Raw genomic sequence first — 14653 nt, forward strand, 5'->3', positions numbered from 1 at the left:
CACAAGGGGAAACCTGCTCTGCATGTACAATCAGTAAAGACAACGTCACTCTGCTTCCTTGCTCACTACGAGCCTTTTGCTTCCTGTGTGTCCTTGTCCAGACTACGGGCCGGAAAGAGCAGCAGCTCTGAGCCCTGAGAGAAGGAGCTCTGAAAGAAAAGATGAGAAAGAACTTGGCATTTAGACTACTGCATGGTTAAAGTACTAGTCAAACCCATCTTACCCATTTGTTCGATTTATTTAACTTCAAAGAGGTGCACACTAAAGCATTAAGATTTACTGGTTTGGACTCCTCTCTGTACAAGTTCTTTCAACCAGCTTGAATACACAAGGCTTTACAGATAGAAGCACTGAAATACAAGATAAAACAAATCTAAATTCCAAATCACTCCAAGAAGAAAAATTGTAGAAAATAATAATAAAAAAAAAACCCAAAACAAAACCAAAAACCAAAAAACTGCAGCACTCCTCAGGGAAGGGACAGACTGCACAAGGAGGAACACAAAGGGATGGAAGGCAAGCTAGTGTAGTCTCTGCCCAACGCTTCTCTGTGCTGGCGGCTCAGGGGATGGAGTTCAAAAGATCCTTGAGGAAGCTGTCGGGATCATTGATTTCTGATAAGAGTCCTTTAAACAAAAGAAGACAATACAGAATAATTAGATCAACGAAGCAGTTTCTCCTGCCCACATTAGGGATTTGCACTAGGGCATGTGTAAGTTAATAATGACAGCTGCAATGTTATTTAAAGTATGGACAAGATGAAGATAAACCCTTGTTGGATGCATGTGCAGAAGGGACCAATGTGTGTACATTAAATCCATATGACACTTGCTCTTGTGCAACAGACCTACTATAGGGACCTGGCTCCATAGGCAAGACAGTGAGACTGGCCTGGGACACTACTAACTCCTAACAAAGTAAGAGTAGCCTCGCTGCACGTCAACTTTCAGCATCTCCCGACTCCTGGGGATACCAAACTCCCTACGACAGGAACTCTCACTGCACTGAACTGCTGCTTGTAGTACACGGTCACATCTGTTTATCAGCCTTCAAACCACATATACCCAAAACCACCTCTAAGCTGTAAGTATGTGTGTTTAACAGCGCAGGGGGAGGACTCGCAGGATCAGATGAGAGAAATTTTCCTGTCTGGGGATGCTCAAGCGTGTCTCCCAACTGTTTTTGAAATAGATGAGGCAATAGCTGGACTGTCGAGATCTCCTCCGCTCACTGCCTCATACAAACAAGCTGCTGCAGCACTGTTGGGAATGCTGCTGTCTCAAGCAAGCGGCGGTCACGAGTTGCATAAGACAGTCTATAAAAGGGAAAGCGCACACTTACCAGCCACATCCAAAAACTCGGAAAACGTTTCAACTGGCATGAACTCCTCTTGGAAGGTTTTCAGGGCCTTGTCTGCAGCTTCATGTATTGGCATGTCATTATGTCGTATGAATTCAGCAAGAGAGTAGGACCAGCCTCCCTCTGTGTTACTGGTAGGCACCTTCTACAAGACAAGAAAATAGGACCAAATCAGTCCCCAAACAACCAAACCCCCTATTTAGAAGAGTAACTGCAAACCCTGATGCCCTTTCCCATTGCTCTTGGACTTATATCCCCTGCCTCGTGTAAACAAGCCCCACAGAAAAGGTACCCCATATGTGACTTTTTAATCTTTTTGTACAGAATGCAAAAAGAGGTCACAGGCACTTTCTCGCTCTAATTTTTTAACCCCCCTTTGGAAGCGACAAGCTTCTTTCTGGTGGATGCCCCTACTTCCTCCTTTACTCAGCTGTTTCCCTGGTGCAGCTCTGAATGTCCTTGCTTTAGTGAACCACAAACAGAAAAAATAAGCAAATATACAATACAGGAGGAGTGCTGCAAACTGGACAAGTCTCTCATTTCTTCAGATACCAAATTGTACTCCTTGCAATAAGCACAGGCAGGCTCTTGCAGCCTTTCTGCTCATACAAGGTGAAGTTTTATGTTTACAAGGATCTTGGAAAAAGGGGCTGCAAACCCTGCCTTCTATTTCAAATGCATGTAGTTGGTCAGGTTAGAAAGCTGATACAGATGAAAGTCAACATTTTTTCTTACCTTGAACATGTTGTAAATGAGATCTACTAGGGCCCAGAAGAGAAGGCCAGAGCGGTACGTTGCGTATTCCTTCACTGTCTTATCTGCCAGTCTAGGAAGATAATGAAATCAATCTTTGAGTTAATCACTTTACTATGCTTTGGTAACCAATTTGATGAATAGCGCAGAAGCGGCCAGAAAGCCTATCAATAATACACACGGGGAATGGCTCTGAGCAAGCTTTGTTGTGTGCTCTTGGGCATAAACCAAACATTGGGCATCCGTCAGTTCCGTGCGCTGATTCCTACGGCTAGGAAGTCGCTTTACCAGCTGTGCCTAGTGCAACCAAAGCAGTTAGCCAATAAACCTTATTCCACAGGAAGAAAACAAGCAGAGAGGGAAGTGGACAGCTAAGACTATGTAGGAAATCAACAGCAAAGTCGGAAAAAACAACGCACCGCTCCCATTTGTATGCTCACTGAATGGAGTATAACAGATTCCTGAAGAAATAACTAAATTTCCGTTTCAGACTCAGTCTGTGTCAATGAGAGAGAACATGTTTTTGCTTCTAACTCACAAAAGTGTTTCTGAAACACTCTGAGGGAAATATTTTGTCCTTGAAATAGAGGAACTTCCATTTTTCCATCTTCTTGGTTACTTCATTGCCATGAAAGGACTTCTTTTGGAAATTCAGCATCTGGCTGAAGAAATGCTATAAAAGGTGCAGAGCTGTCCTGGGATAATAGCTCCCAAAGTTTACAGGATTAATCACAAACAGGTTCTGGCAAGGCAGAACCTCCTGCCAGAATCTCTAATGCGTTTGGAATTCTCTTGCATGTGTTTCTCAGGTACATCTGCTTCCATCACATGCTGCTTCCTGCTCGCCACTTAAAAGCTTGAGGGGAAAAAAAAGCCCTTTTTTATGCATCTAGAACTAGTTCAGCTGCCACTGACGCAAGTCAGCAAGACAAAAGGGTATCATCTCACCATGGGCCCAACTGCAATCGGCCTAAAAGCTGGGGTTTTGGGGAAATGAACACTTTTCTGCTGTTATTCTAAAAGGCTACATTTGTGTGTCTGCCCTTAAAACAGACGGCTTAGTAGGTGGCAGTCTGCTTGGGCAGCTAGGCTTAATTATTTAAAGGAAAACCAATTAGTAAAGGTGACTAAATTTCCACGGGAAGAACAGCAACTTAGAGCGAGGCTAATTCTAGACTCCCAAATACTGCAAGACAGAGTTTCTTTTTATGTGAATGGTTTTGATCTAATTGGAGTCTGCTCCTTTAATTGAAAACTAAAAGGCCCTTGTGGGTTAAGCCTGGTATCTACCTTCTGGAAGAGCTACTTCATGTAATAGCTGCCACGTTTTCATCATTGTAAGCTGGTTCAGGCTCATCAGCTATGCATGGATTGCCAGCAGAAAGTTAGACATTAACCCTTTGGGAACCTCGCTTCTCTCATGAATATTTTAGAAAGGTCACAGTCGGGGGCAAAAGGAAAAAAAATCAGAAGGATATTTTCCTCCCAACTCCAGATGAAAGCTATACTTCAAAGTGTCTACAGGATTCTTCTAGCCAGAACTCTTGGTTCAGTAATAACAAACAGGTAATCGGTCACTTGATTCAATCCTTTGGAATTTGTAAACTACATTTACAAAAAAAGAACACACACAGAACTCCTATCCGTCCCAGTAATTTCATCTCTGCATTTAAATACAAAGTGTTTTTAAAACCCAGAAGGTTCCGAGTATCCCTCGCTTTGGTCTTGCAGACAAATTGCGATAGCTGTAGCTCCTGGCAGAGGCAGAAGACATTTTTGGCTAGATTCTCCTCAAATCTGCCTTACACCGACTATTCCAGCGGAGCAGCTAGATAAAACACCTAACCACAGGACAGGGCACAGGCAGTATTTGTTGCCTTCACTTAAGTACAAGGGAATGCAGAGTATTGCCTGCATCTTCATCCATAGGATCTACATGCGCTTTTTAGGATCACAAGTTGATCCTCAGCTGTTTTAGATGCACTGTTGGTTCCTACAGTGACTTCTCTCCATCTCCTCCAGTAAAGGTAGCAGCGAGTCCTTGCGTCTCTCTACCCTTGAGTCCACACCACCCCGATGCACTCTGAATGGTGGTGCTCCCAGATAACACCCTTGTACTGCAGCTAACATGGAATGCTAATTTTAATCTTTTGTATGCAGACTACTCTGATGTTACAGACGCTGGCTTCCTCTTTGCCTTAGCCTACAAATTCAAGGTATTGGCACTTATCTGCAGAGCATTTCACCATCCATCACCCTCTTCTTGATTTTCTAAAAGGATAAGCAAGCACAGACCTTGGAAATAAGTATTGCCGTATTTCTATTTCTGAGAGGCGTTATCAGTGGAAGGCTTTGTGCTCTCTTAGTCTGCAGGGATTAAAGAAAGCCCTTGAATAAACCTTGACATAATTCCCGAGAACTATTTCTGAGTGTTTTCCCCTGAAATTCCAGAGATTGGATGGTTTAGCTGGAAGTTTCTTACTATGTCCGTTTCAATATGCCTTTATAACATACATGCTTATCTCCAAGTTGGGAAAGAAACAGAATCAATTACTGAGGGTTTTAAAAAAAACACCAAACATCCACAGCAAACCCACACAGGGGCTTTGCTTTACCAGTCTCTGTCATGGGCCACGTGAAAAGCCGCACACCCTTGTGTCTGAGAAAACAGACGTCCACGGTAGTATCTCCTGTAACTGTTAAACTGCTAAATCTCCTGTTAAACCCCCCTTCCCAGAACTCAGCCAGGGTGGTGGAAATAGGAGACACGAACAGAGAGCAGGCTGAGCTTAAACAGCAGAAACTAGCACAGAAATCAATACAGGAGCCCCTTTAAGGGCTCTTTCACTTTTGATGCCCCTAATAGCATTGATGCATGCTGTGTTGTGTGTTACTACAATGTAATGACTTTATCAAACACATAATTAATGTCATCAGAATAAGAATGCCCTTTAAGGCGACTTAGAATAATAATGAATTTATTCCTAATTATGACAGCTATTTAAAATCATCTTTTCAGAAACTGGAATTCCCCTTCCTCCTCTGGAAATATGTGCTTTTGTTAGGCAGGCACAGACACTTATTCTTGTACTTCAAGTGCTTGACAGCTGCGATTGATTTTTTTTTTTTTTTTCTTTTTTAAAAGCAATGGCATTTGATTTCTATTTCTATTTTTCTATTTAAGGAAGCTGTGCACCGATCAAAAGAGCATAGAAACAGCTTCTTTAGCAAGGCGAGCATGCTAGCAGCTCTGAAACATGCAAGTATTTCACATGCTACAGGATTTCACTCGAGGTGGGGGGGAAATAAGTACCTTGCCCTTTTCTTACTTTTAGCTGTACTCCTAGGAAAAGCATCGTTTCCACCGATAAGCTGATTGAGCCATGCCAAAAAACACCTAGAACTGAATGCTCCTGCTCATACCTCTGCAATGCTGAGTACAAAGCTACTCAGAAGGGTTAATGTCTGCTGTTCTAAAATATGCAGGCTCCTTTCCTTAGCTCCTCAGAAGCTGCCGTGTGGCTCCGGCTGCCGTGACAGTAACAGCAGTGAGCCAGCAGCTGCGGAGCCGCAGTGGGGCGGTGGCTGACCTGCTGGCTCCCCCTGGTGACACCACTCGCGCGTGGGAGGTGACGAGGAGCCTCTTGAGGATCTCCACTCGCATGGCCTTCCACTTCTCGGGGGGCGAGATGTGCAGCGCCAGCACGGTGTAGTAATGGGGCCCGTCCACCTCATAGGCACTCTCCACCCACTTCTCTTTGGGGTGCTCCATGAAGCTCTGGAGGTTCTTCTCCTCTCTCGAAGTTGCTCGAGTTCTGAAATACAAGGAAAGCTTCAGCAGCTGTTCTGGCTCTTACACGTTAATTTGCTACTTCTCAGGAGCTTTGAGGTACTGCATTCATGCGCTTGGCACTATCAGGTTCCCCCAAATTCATCCACTGGTTGAGTATTTACTCCCAGTGAAGCATCCAAGTCTAACAAGCTCACTTTTCCTTGGAGCTGTGTACGGTACTAGACGTTTGCAAGACAGGTGGCATTGCCCAAGAGAGCAATACTACCGCAAAGCTTTATTTTCCTTTTTTAAAAGAAAAAAAGAGTCAGGCCGGCCAGTCCGTGTGTTCAGGTTGTATCATCTCCCATGCGACACTAGGCACGTGACTGCAGCTCCTACAGCCAGACCTCAGAATCTATTTATGTTACTCATCTACGACAAAAGCAATCACAGAGAAGATGCAGGCCAATTTCAAAAATAAAAAGACAGTGTATTTACTGTAAGCTTTTATATATAGTTTTTTTCCTTTCCCCTAGCTCCAGTCTCTTCAGGAGTCTTGACACCCCAGAGCTGACCTGCAAACTCTGTGTTACAGTAGACCTTGAGAAGATGTATGACACTTCACCACAGTCTATTGCTCTGCTTCATCAGGAAGAGGCTGGCAGCCAGGTAGGTCCCTAAATTTTTAAGTTAGATATACTCTCCCTATCAGGAAGGTATAAAGCAGCATCCTAGCAGATAAAGCTGTGTCCAGGTGTCAGCGTTGTGTGACCTTTTCATTTGCTACATGATGCAGCTGGTAGCCAACTAGTAGCTCTTCATTTTCTCCATTTAATATCAAACATGTCTTCAGAAAAAAAAATAATGTCTGGAAACTACATAATGCATTTTTATACAACAGCCACACAGCGGGTTCTGGGCTCTCTGGTGCCAGTAAGCAGACTACCAAGATGAAAAGAATAGTTTCATTTATTTGTCTCCCAAGGGACTCAGAAAACAATAGCACAGGGATCTGGAGATAGATATTAAAAACAATAGACAAATTGTATTAGAGCCAAAACGTTGATTAGTTCCAGGCAGGAAAGTGAGAGAGATTTCATTGCACTCCGTTTGGAGTGGCCTTGGTTGAACAGGCATGTATTTTAACATTTATACCCTCTTCTAATGATTATTACTTTCTGGTATCTAACTGCACAAATAAATGGTGTATGTGCATTACATTTTCACATGGGGTACCAAAAACAGCTCATGCACTCAAAAGCATTTAGGTCCCTACAGATTTGTACACTTATGTCCAAGTGTCAAGGCAAAGCACACCCGATACTCATGTTTTGTATAAATATTACTGAAACACTTCAGCAGAAGTGTCCTATGCTGCTGTTTACTGTTAAAAAAGTAATAATTATTAAAAAAAAAAAAAAAATCTTAAAAATGTCAGGAGAATCTGATGGACCTGACCGCTACAGGAGAATTCCAGTATGTCAAAACTGGAACCTAAACTGTTTGTGTTATTTTCATGTTGGATAAAATGATATCAGGGTTAAGTTTTCAACTAACAACAATTACTTCATCATAGTGTCTCTTTTTTGTCTGTTCCAGCAAAAATTAAGCTGGCAGTGTTTCTTTAATCTAATAACCCTGTCACTCACCTCAGAGGTAATAATTACATCTAGAATGGAAAGAGAAGCTAATTCCCAATTGCTTTTACTCAATAGGTTCCCTGTCATCCTGCATGTTCAGGCGGTAACGCTTTACTCTAAACAATGTAAACCTCTAACAGTCTGCTTAAGACGTGCAGTTTGGTTCCTCCTAAAAAACTTGTGCGATTTCCCATCTTTCTTGCCACATACATGTAACAGAGCCCAGACTGCAGCCCCTATAGACCCTTCTGAGACTACAAGTGGAAGGCAGAGGTTGCTGCTAAGAAAAAGGTACTGACGTGTTGAGGACGTAGAGCACTGTGTGGATTATGTACGGAATGAGGTGTATGTTGCTCTCCCTTCCTCCTCCTCCAGTATCTATGCTGAATGATTGCTCCATCGCAAATCGGAGAAATAGCAGTTTAATGTCATGGACATTGAGCTGGTAGGTGGGCTCCCGTTGCCCTGTGCATTCCTGGAGGTACGTGTTGTGTCTGTCAAAAGAGCAGTAAGTGTTACTTTATTAAAAAAACCTGTAAAAACTTTATTAAAGTTTTTTCTTCCACACCATAGCTCAGAATCTGAGCAACTACTTCACAGAAAACCTTTAAAAAATGACCAGGATATGAAAATGTCAGCACTGCTACCTTCAATTAACCTGCCCAAAAGGAAGCTCTCTGCTTACTCTGGCAAATCCAATTCCATCCACATACATATATACACTCAGTGATACTATTTTCCCATGTCTAGGGTTTGGGATACAGCTCCCTGGCTGAAATGCATTAAAGATGTTACCACTCCTGATTTCTAAGGTGATTGTACAAACCCAGCACAAGGTGGACCAGAATATTGACAACAGGATCAACTATCTCTATCTGCTCCAGGTAAGCGGTCAGGCTATGGTCACTCACTGCCTTCCAACAGCGGTTTGGGAATCTACACAAGGGAACCTGTTGGTGTCAGGCAGGTTTCTTTTGTAAAGCCGGGGGTCATTGGGCCACAAATTGTTACTGCACACTGCATCTTCAGGAGTGACTGGGGGCTAAGGAGGTCATGAATTTATTTATTTATCTGAAGCCAAGAAGCAAACAGACACCTGCATTTTTTTAGGAGATGTACTCTTGATGGTAGAATCCGAAATGGCTCAGGTTTACTAAGATTTAACTGCCATCATCTTTGATTCTGTAGTTTGAAAACTAGCATGTCTCTGTTGTAACATACTGACTTACCTACCCAAATACAAACCAGCTCGAGAATAACTTTTTCTACTCACCGTGCTAAGCAAGTAGCAAAAGCAGACTCTGGCACATGAGGTCCCCAGACCGGCAGGAGCCCATTACACTTGGTGTTGGCATTTTGTAGGGCTGCACTCTCCCATTCTTCACGGCCGCGAGCAAGCCTGCATTGAGAAAGCCAGCCACACCCAGGCAAGTTAGAAGTATGCCAGTTTTTGTCTAAGAAACCATCAAAAATTGACAATTCCACACCTTTAAATTACGGACTTCACTTTTTTCAGCGTCCAGGCCTGACCTCTATTCGGCACATTAAAGCAGACCACAACAGAGAAGCCCATGGCCGTCTCCAGGCTGCAAAGTGATCAACTCATAAGCAAACCCACCCTGAGTTACAAGGCCAAGTGCCATGCTCACAAACCACCTTGGAAAATAACATCAACCATCTCTATCCAGCTTGTGATCAGAACATACCTTACAGCTGCAAGGTGACAATCATAGTGGACAATGTTGAAGTGAGAGACTGTGCTGTACCCCTGTTGTTTTCGGGGCTTGTTCTCAAACTCCTCTAGTGCAACGCGTTTGGTGAAAGTATAAATACCCAGGACTTTTGTAGGCTGCAATGACACAACAGCTATGTTAGAGATCATTCACACCTGTAACAGTTCACACTTTGTTCCATTTCAACACTGTGCTGAACTTCATCTCTCCCGGTCCCTACCTCAAACTTACATCGAGCAAATCTTTTTTCCAGCTTTCACTAGAAACACACTTCCGCTTCCCAACCACCTCTGGAATTCCTGATCCCAAGAACCAAATCTAAGATTTCCCAGTCTCCCAATGGCAACACACCGTGCCCTGTGCAGCCAGATACTGGCAAGTCCCTGCAGCTGGTGAGAGGCTGAGCAAACGTATCTCACTTTACCTGGAACTTGTATCCTTCCCGGCAGATGCAGCAAGTCAGACCTGGTTCTTCTATAAGCTCCTCCATCTGTTTAAGCAGCGTTGTCTTGGTCACTACCTGACCCTTCTCATTCGTCTGAAAGAGAGAACTCAAGCAGGTTAAAGAGACAAGGACGAACACCACCATCCCCACCATTGTAGCAGGAATGCCCAATCCATTTCCCAGCCTGCTATTAGCAACCGTATTTACTCTCCCAGCAGCACCAGGCAAACCGTGGGCTTGAGGTCTGCAATATTTGTCAGTAAATCATTTTACACAATCCCTTGTGTGGCAGTTTTAGCAAGACCGAAAGAAAAGATCATGAGATCACTAGTCTGCCGTCAATGCAAACAGACATTACCGTCATCCCCAGAGTGCCCAAGGCCTTCTGTCTCATTGCCATGGCCATGCGCTTCTTCTCTGCACGTGTCTCCTTCCGCGCAGCATCAATCTTCTTATTCACCTCCGGATGTTCCCTCAGTGCCTCCAGAAGATTCTCTGCTAACGTCCCGATCCCTTCATCGCTAGACACCTGCTCCAGTTTGTGCAGGTTGGTAATCGAGTCTGTACCTATTAGCACCTAGTGGGGATTGAAACGCAGCACTTTCTTCAGAAAAAGGGTGCACGTGACAATAACTGTTCTCTCTAATCCCACCCACGACAGCTGAGCAGAAGCACTGATCTGGAACAATTTTTTCCAAGTGTCTGTCTGTCGTCTTTGATGCTCCTACATTATGGACCCTGGACCCTAAAAAATGCGTATGAGACCAGGGCAATTTGCCTCTACACTGGCCATTACCAAGAGGTCAGATGTGGATGTTGGAAAAAGAGAATTCTTAAAACAACAATCAGGCCCTGAGAAGCCTATGAATATTACATACATAGTTCACAGTCCTAAATTACATTCCCTTCATGTTGGCATGTAAATCTCACACCACACCGAATGAGAAGATACTTAAGTCAGGATCTCTGCCCTCCAGACTTTTCCAGACTAGATGATACCTGAAGCTGGTGTGTCTCTCCAAGCCCAACGAAAACCAGCATAGAATCAACTCCTGTAGAAGGAACTGCTTAGCTACAGCCACAAAAAGCAGCATTCGCAAGCCAGTCATGTCCTACTTGGCTTTCAGGACAGTCTCCTTACCTGCGTAGCAGGGTGCTGTGTGGCAAGTCCACGGAGCAGGCGCAGAATAAAAGGAAGTGCAGGTCGAGATAAGAATTTCTTCCATATGTCTGCATCCAAGCTGCACAGAAAACAAGAGGCAGCAGCTGAAGGGCAGTCACCCGTTCTGAAAAGGCACCTGGCAGTCAGCCAGCAGCACAGCTTGCAGAGCGCAGGCTGCAAGGAAGACAAGCACCCTTTCCCGCTGTGTTCCTCCTCCATTAATGAAGTGACATTCACACTCCCACTTCCACGTTGTGCATGCTAATAGCCATGGTGTCAACACTTAGCCTTGGGATTCGTTTTATGTTCATAAGCTGGCCATCAACAGCAAAAGCTCTGTTACAGTGCAATAGGTAAGGAACAGGCAGGAAACACAAGCATCATGATATCCAAGACATCAGCTCAGATGGGTATCAAAATGGGAAGATTACAGGCTTTTTAGCCCATCCCTATAGCAGCACTGTCTCGCCAGACCCTCTGCATCACAGCTGTACCAAGTCTAAACGCTTCTGAATGCGGACTTATAAACAACTTTCTTGGAAAGTTGTTGCGGTGATGAAATGAGAGAAGGATGTTCAGGACTATTACATACGTTAAGTAGTGACTCTTACTTCTTTGCACTGGGAATGTGCTTTTTCATGTAGTCAAGAGCATTCTGCGTAATTCCCTTCTGAAGGATGAGATCTTTCAGCTGATGGCCGTTGCTGTTGTTCTTTATTCCTGCTGCTATTTTACAGAAGCAGTCTAGGAAAACTTTATCATCTCCGCTGTGCTCCTCATCATACCTGAACGAAGAGAAGAAATGGTAACTTGGAGGCTCTCCAAAAATCTCTGCCTGGAATTTTCATTACATTACTGCTGAATGCACGTAGCTACTCCAGCTCAGAGACTCAGAAAAGCTACTCAGACCCTTGTTGCCTCAGAATATACTCTGATGCGCCATTTCCTGAGCTACATGCTCACCTATTTCTCTTAAAAATGGCTTAGAAGTGAAACAGGAAATTCAGTTTATGCACCAGGAATCTCAGCAGCTTTGCATTATGCTGAAGTAAGCACCAATGAGAAAAAAAAAAATGTATAGAACTTGTCAGTACAACTGATTTCATGTGCTTTTAGTTGAAATACAACATACTTATCAAAGTTACAGTAGGGCTTGAATCGATCAACCAGAATCTGCATTTTCTCCATTTCCCCAAAGGACAGGTAAGGGATGATGCGTAATAGGCCTTGCAAAACGCTGAGATTGGAACGGACAAAAGTGCTGTTAATCTGATCGAGCAACATTACCAGCTGATCTTTGTCACCGGTTAGGAGGAGGTTACCCTGCAAAGGAAGAAGATCCTGATTTATGTTCAGGAATATATCTACAATGTTCATGAAAACCCTCACTAGTAGCTGGTAGACTACTCCACTCCTGAAGGATTAGAGCTCTAGACCCTGATAAGATAGCCTGATGAAGAACAAAACCCTGCCTCGTTCCCAAATGTCTCGTGGAACAGCTGTAACAACTCCTCTAGCTTACAACTGACTTCTTCCCCTTACTATTGAAGGGCTTTCTACACAAAAAGGTCTAATAATTCTAGTCCAAAGGATGTCAGATTCCTATACACCAACAGTTTCAAAAGATGACCAAGAAACTCTTCTCATTCTCAGTGCAGTTGAGATATAGCTTTTATCCTCAATTAGCTGGAAAATCAATCGTGTTTTCAACAGGTACGAAAACACTCAAAAAAACAAGGCAGAGCTGTGCCTTTTCTTGTCTCTCACTGGCCTGTGGCCCAAAGCAGCAAGGAAGGGATCCAAAGCAGTGCTTAATAACCCCCACCCAACTGTGCAAGAACCATCCAAAAGCAGCCTCACAGTGCTTTTGGTTCAGGGCACTCCTCTTGCCCTACCTCCAAGGCCTGCTAAGACACGCCAGCAAGCGTAACAAGGGTTAGACTCCCATGTAGCACTCCTCTACAGCTCCTGAAGCTCAGCACCACTGTAATACGACGTTTGCAAGCCTTGAATCCCAGTCAACATTTCCATTCGTGCACCGAGCCCCAGGCGCTCACCTTGTCCTCGCTCAGAGGTTCTGCATTGGATTCATCCAGTATGATCTCCATTATACTAAGCACTTGTTCTGCCACGGCCGCTCCTCCGCTGTCCTTACTTTCCTGCTCAGCCACCAGAGCCTGGAGAAGATGGCAGCAGTTATTGGAACACCAGCAGTAACTTGTTTAACCGACCCACACACTTCCACTCACTAACAGATAAGGAACGTCTAACATAATTTGCAGTGCCCATCCAGCAGTATTTCTGATGTCTTGTAGTTGTCATAAGGCAGCATGACAGTCAGAGGTAGCTTAATTTCACTGGAGTCCACGGAAAACACTTTATGGAAGTCCGGGTTGTCCTTACCAAGTTAAGAGTTCCCAGCATGACATTCAAAGTGTTCATCTCCGGCTTGACCAACTGCTGACGATTTATTTTCACCTTCACACAGTAACTAAACAGTTTTAACAGCACCTACAAAATACAGAGAATGCACCCTCTACAGTACGTTCAAAATGAGGAGGAGCACTTTGCTGAAACTAAAAGCACCCAATAATACAGCTAGTTTACAGACTCTTGGGGTAAAGCGCAAGCCAGATTTTTACACCAATATAAAATTTAGGGTAGCTTTGGTTTTCAAGTAAGGCCAAGGCTGAAAACAATCACTCAGGCAAGATAGGATTTAGTCTTACCAACTCCTCAGCTTCTACACACTTCAAAGTCTTTTTAAAGAATTGTTAACCAATAGGAACAAGAGAGGGAAGGAAGGAATTTCTCTGGTTTTCATTAATTAGTGAATTGAAACCTCTACTCCAACACTTAAACTGCAACACAGGGCACACAACTAAACTTCACTAACATTCGTGGCATTTTCCATCACGTAACTCCTGATCCCAAAGAACAGAAGCCGAGACTCACGGTTAAGAGGTGCCGGCCTTGTTTGAAGTCCTTGATTCCAGTCAGTCTGTTGAGCATGCACTCCAAGCCTCCACACTGGGCCATGACACCTGCCATCTTATAAACTTCTTCCTCATCCTCCTCTTCATCTACAGGACAGACACAGATTGTGAAGAGAGGAAGCAGCCACAATATGGCAAGCTCAGGCAGCCCATGGGACAAAACAGCAAAGCAAATATGGAAAGCACAGCAGGACACATTTACCAGCAGTTCAAGTCACTTGAACTGTATCAAATATGAAAACCATTATGAGCAGGAGTATGAAGAAAGGCCAGGCAGAATGGTCCCTGTGCCGTGCAAGCGTTCACATTTAAAGTATAGACTTAAAAGGGTTGTTGAAAAATCCTCCTCCACTCTAGGTGAAGCAGGTAAACGTAGCAAAAGCAACGTCAATCAACTTTAAGCTCACTGCTGTAAGGATAATAGTGTCATTGCTCTGCAGCAAACCTCAGATTTCAAATCTAATCCCAGCTTTCAGGAGACAAGTGCATTACCAGTGGTGGAGTCGAGAGACTCGATGAATTCCTCAGTTGCATCTCCTAGTAACCCTCGCATACGGTAAATGATCCTCATCGGCTCCCCCTGCAAGAGAGGACAGCATTGTATTAACTATACCTCTGTGGAAACTTATATGTGTAAGTCCAGTTCTCACTACAGTGTGTAACAGACACTCCAGCCTCAGATCTCCTTTGCGCTGTTTTGGTAACGTGGATGGTAACACAGAGAAATCTTTCACTCCCTCGTTCTCCCTTTACTGAGATGAATTAAAAACAACAGTAAAGCCACCACCTGCAA

General features: G+C 43.9%; 1 protein-coding gene across 1 annotated transcript in view; it reads right to left on the minus strand.

The window, feature by feature from the left end:
- Positions 1-219: 219 nt before the first annotated feature.
- UBR4 (ubiquitin protein ligase E3 component n-recognin 4) overlaps positions 220-14653 on the minus strand; it is a gene marked incomplete at its 5' end in the record, with an annotated part of 78499 nt that continues 64065 nt past the window's right edge. Inside the window, 16 exons of the mRNA XM_082009450.1 lie at positions 220-626; positions 1342-1504; positions 2095-2185; positions 5703-5927; positions 7824-8018; positions 8798-8923; positions 9231-9373; positions 9682-9795; positions 10061-10279; positions 10844-10943; positions 11476-11649; positions 11997-12187; positions 12922-13041; positions 13268-13375; positions 13820-13947; positions 14353-14440. Coding sequence (XP_081865576.1) covers positions 562-626; positions 1342-1504; positions 2095-2185; positions 5703-5927; positions 7824-8018; positions 8798-8923; positions 9231-9373; positions 9682-9795; positions 10061-10279; positions 10844-10943; positions 11476-11649; positions 11997-12187; positions 12922-13041; positions 13268-13375; positions 13820-13947; positions 14353-14440 — 2250 coding nt within the window. The 3' untranslated portion in view covers positions 220-561. The remainder of the gene's footprint in view (positions 627-1341; positions 1505-2094; positions 2186-5702; positions 5928-7823; positions 8019-8797; positions 8924-9230; positions 9374-9681; positions 9796-10060; positions 10280-10843; positions 10944-11475; positions 11650-11996; positions 12188-12921; positions 13042-13267; positions 13376-13819; positions 13948-14352; positions 14441-14653) is intronic.

Source organism: Phaethon aethereus (assembly GCF_964289735.1).
Source record: "Phaethon aethereus genome assembly, chromosome: 21".
Classification (NCBI taxonomy): Eukaryota; Metazoa; Chordata; class Aves; order Phaethontiformes; family Phaethontidae; genus Phaethon; species Phaethon aethereus.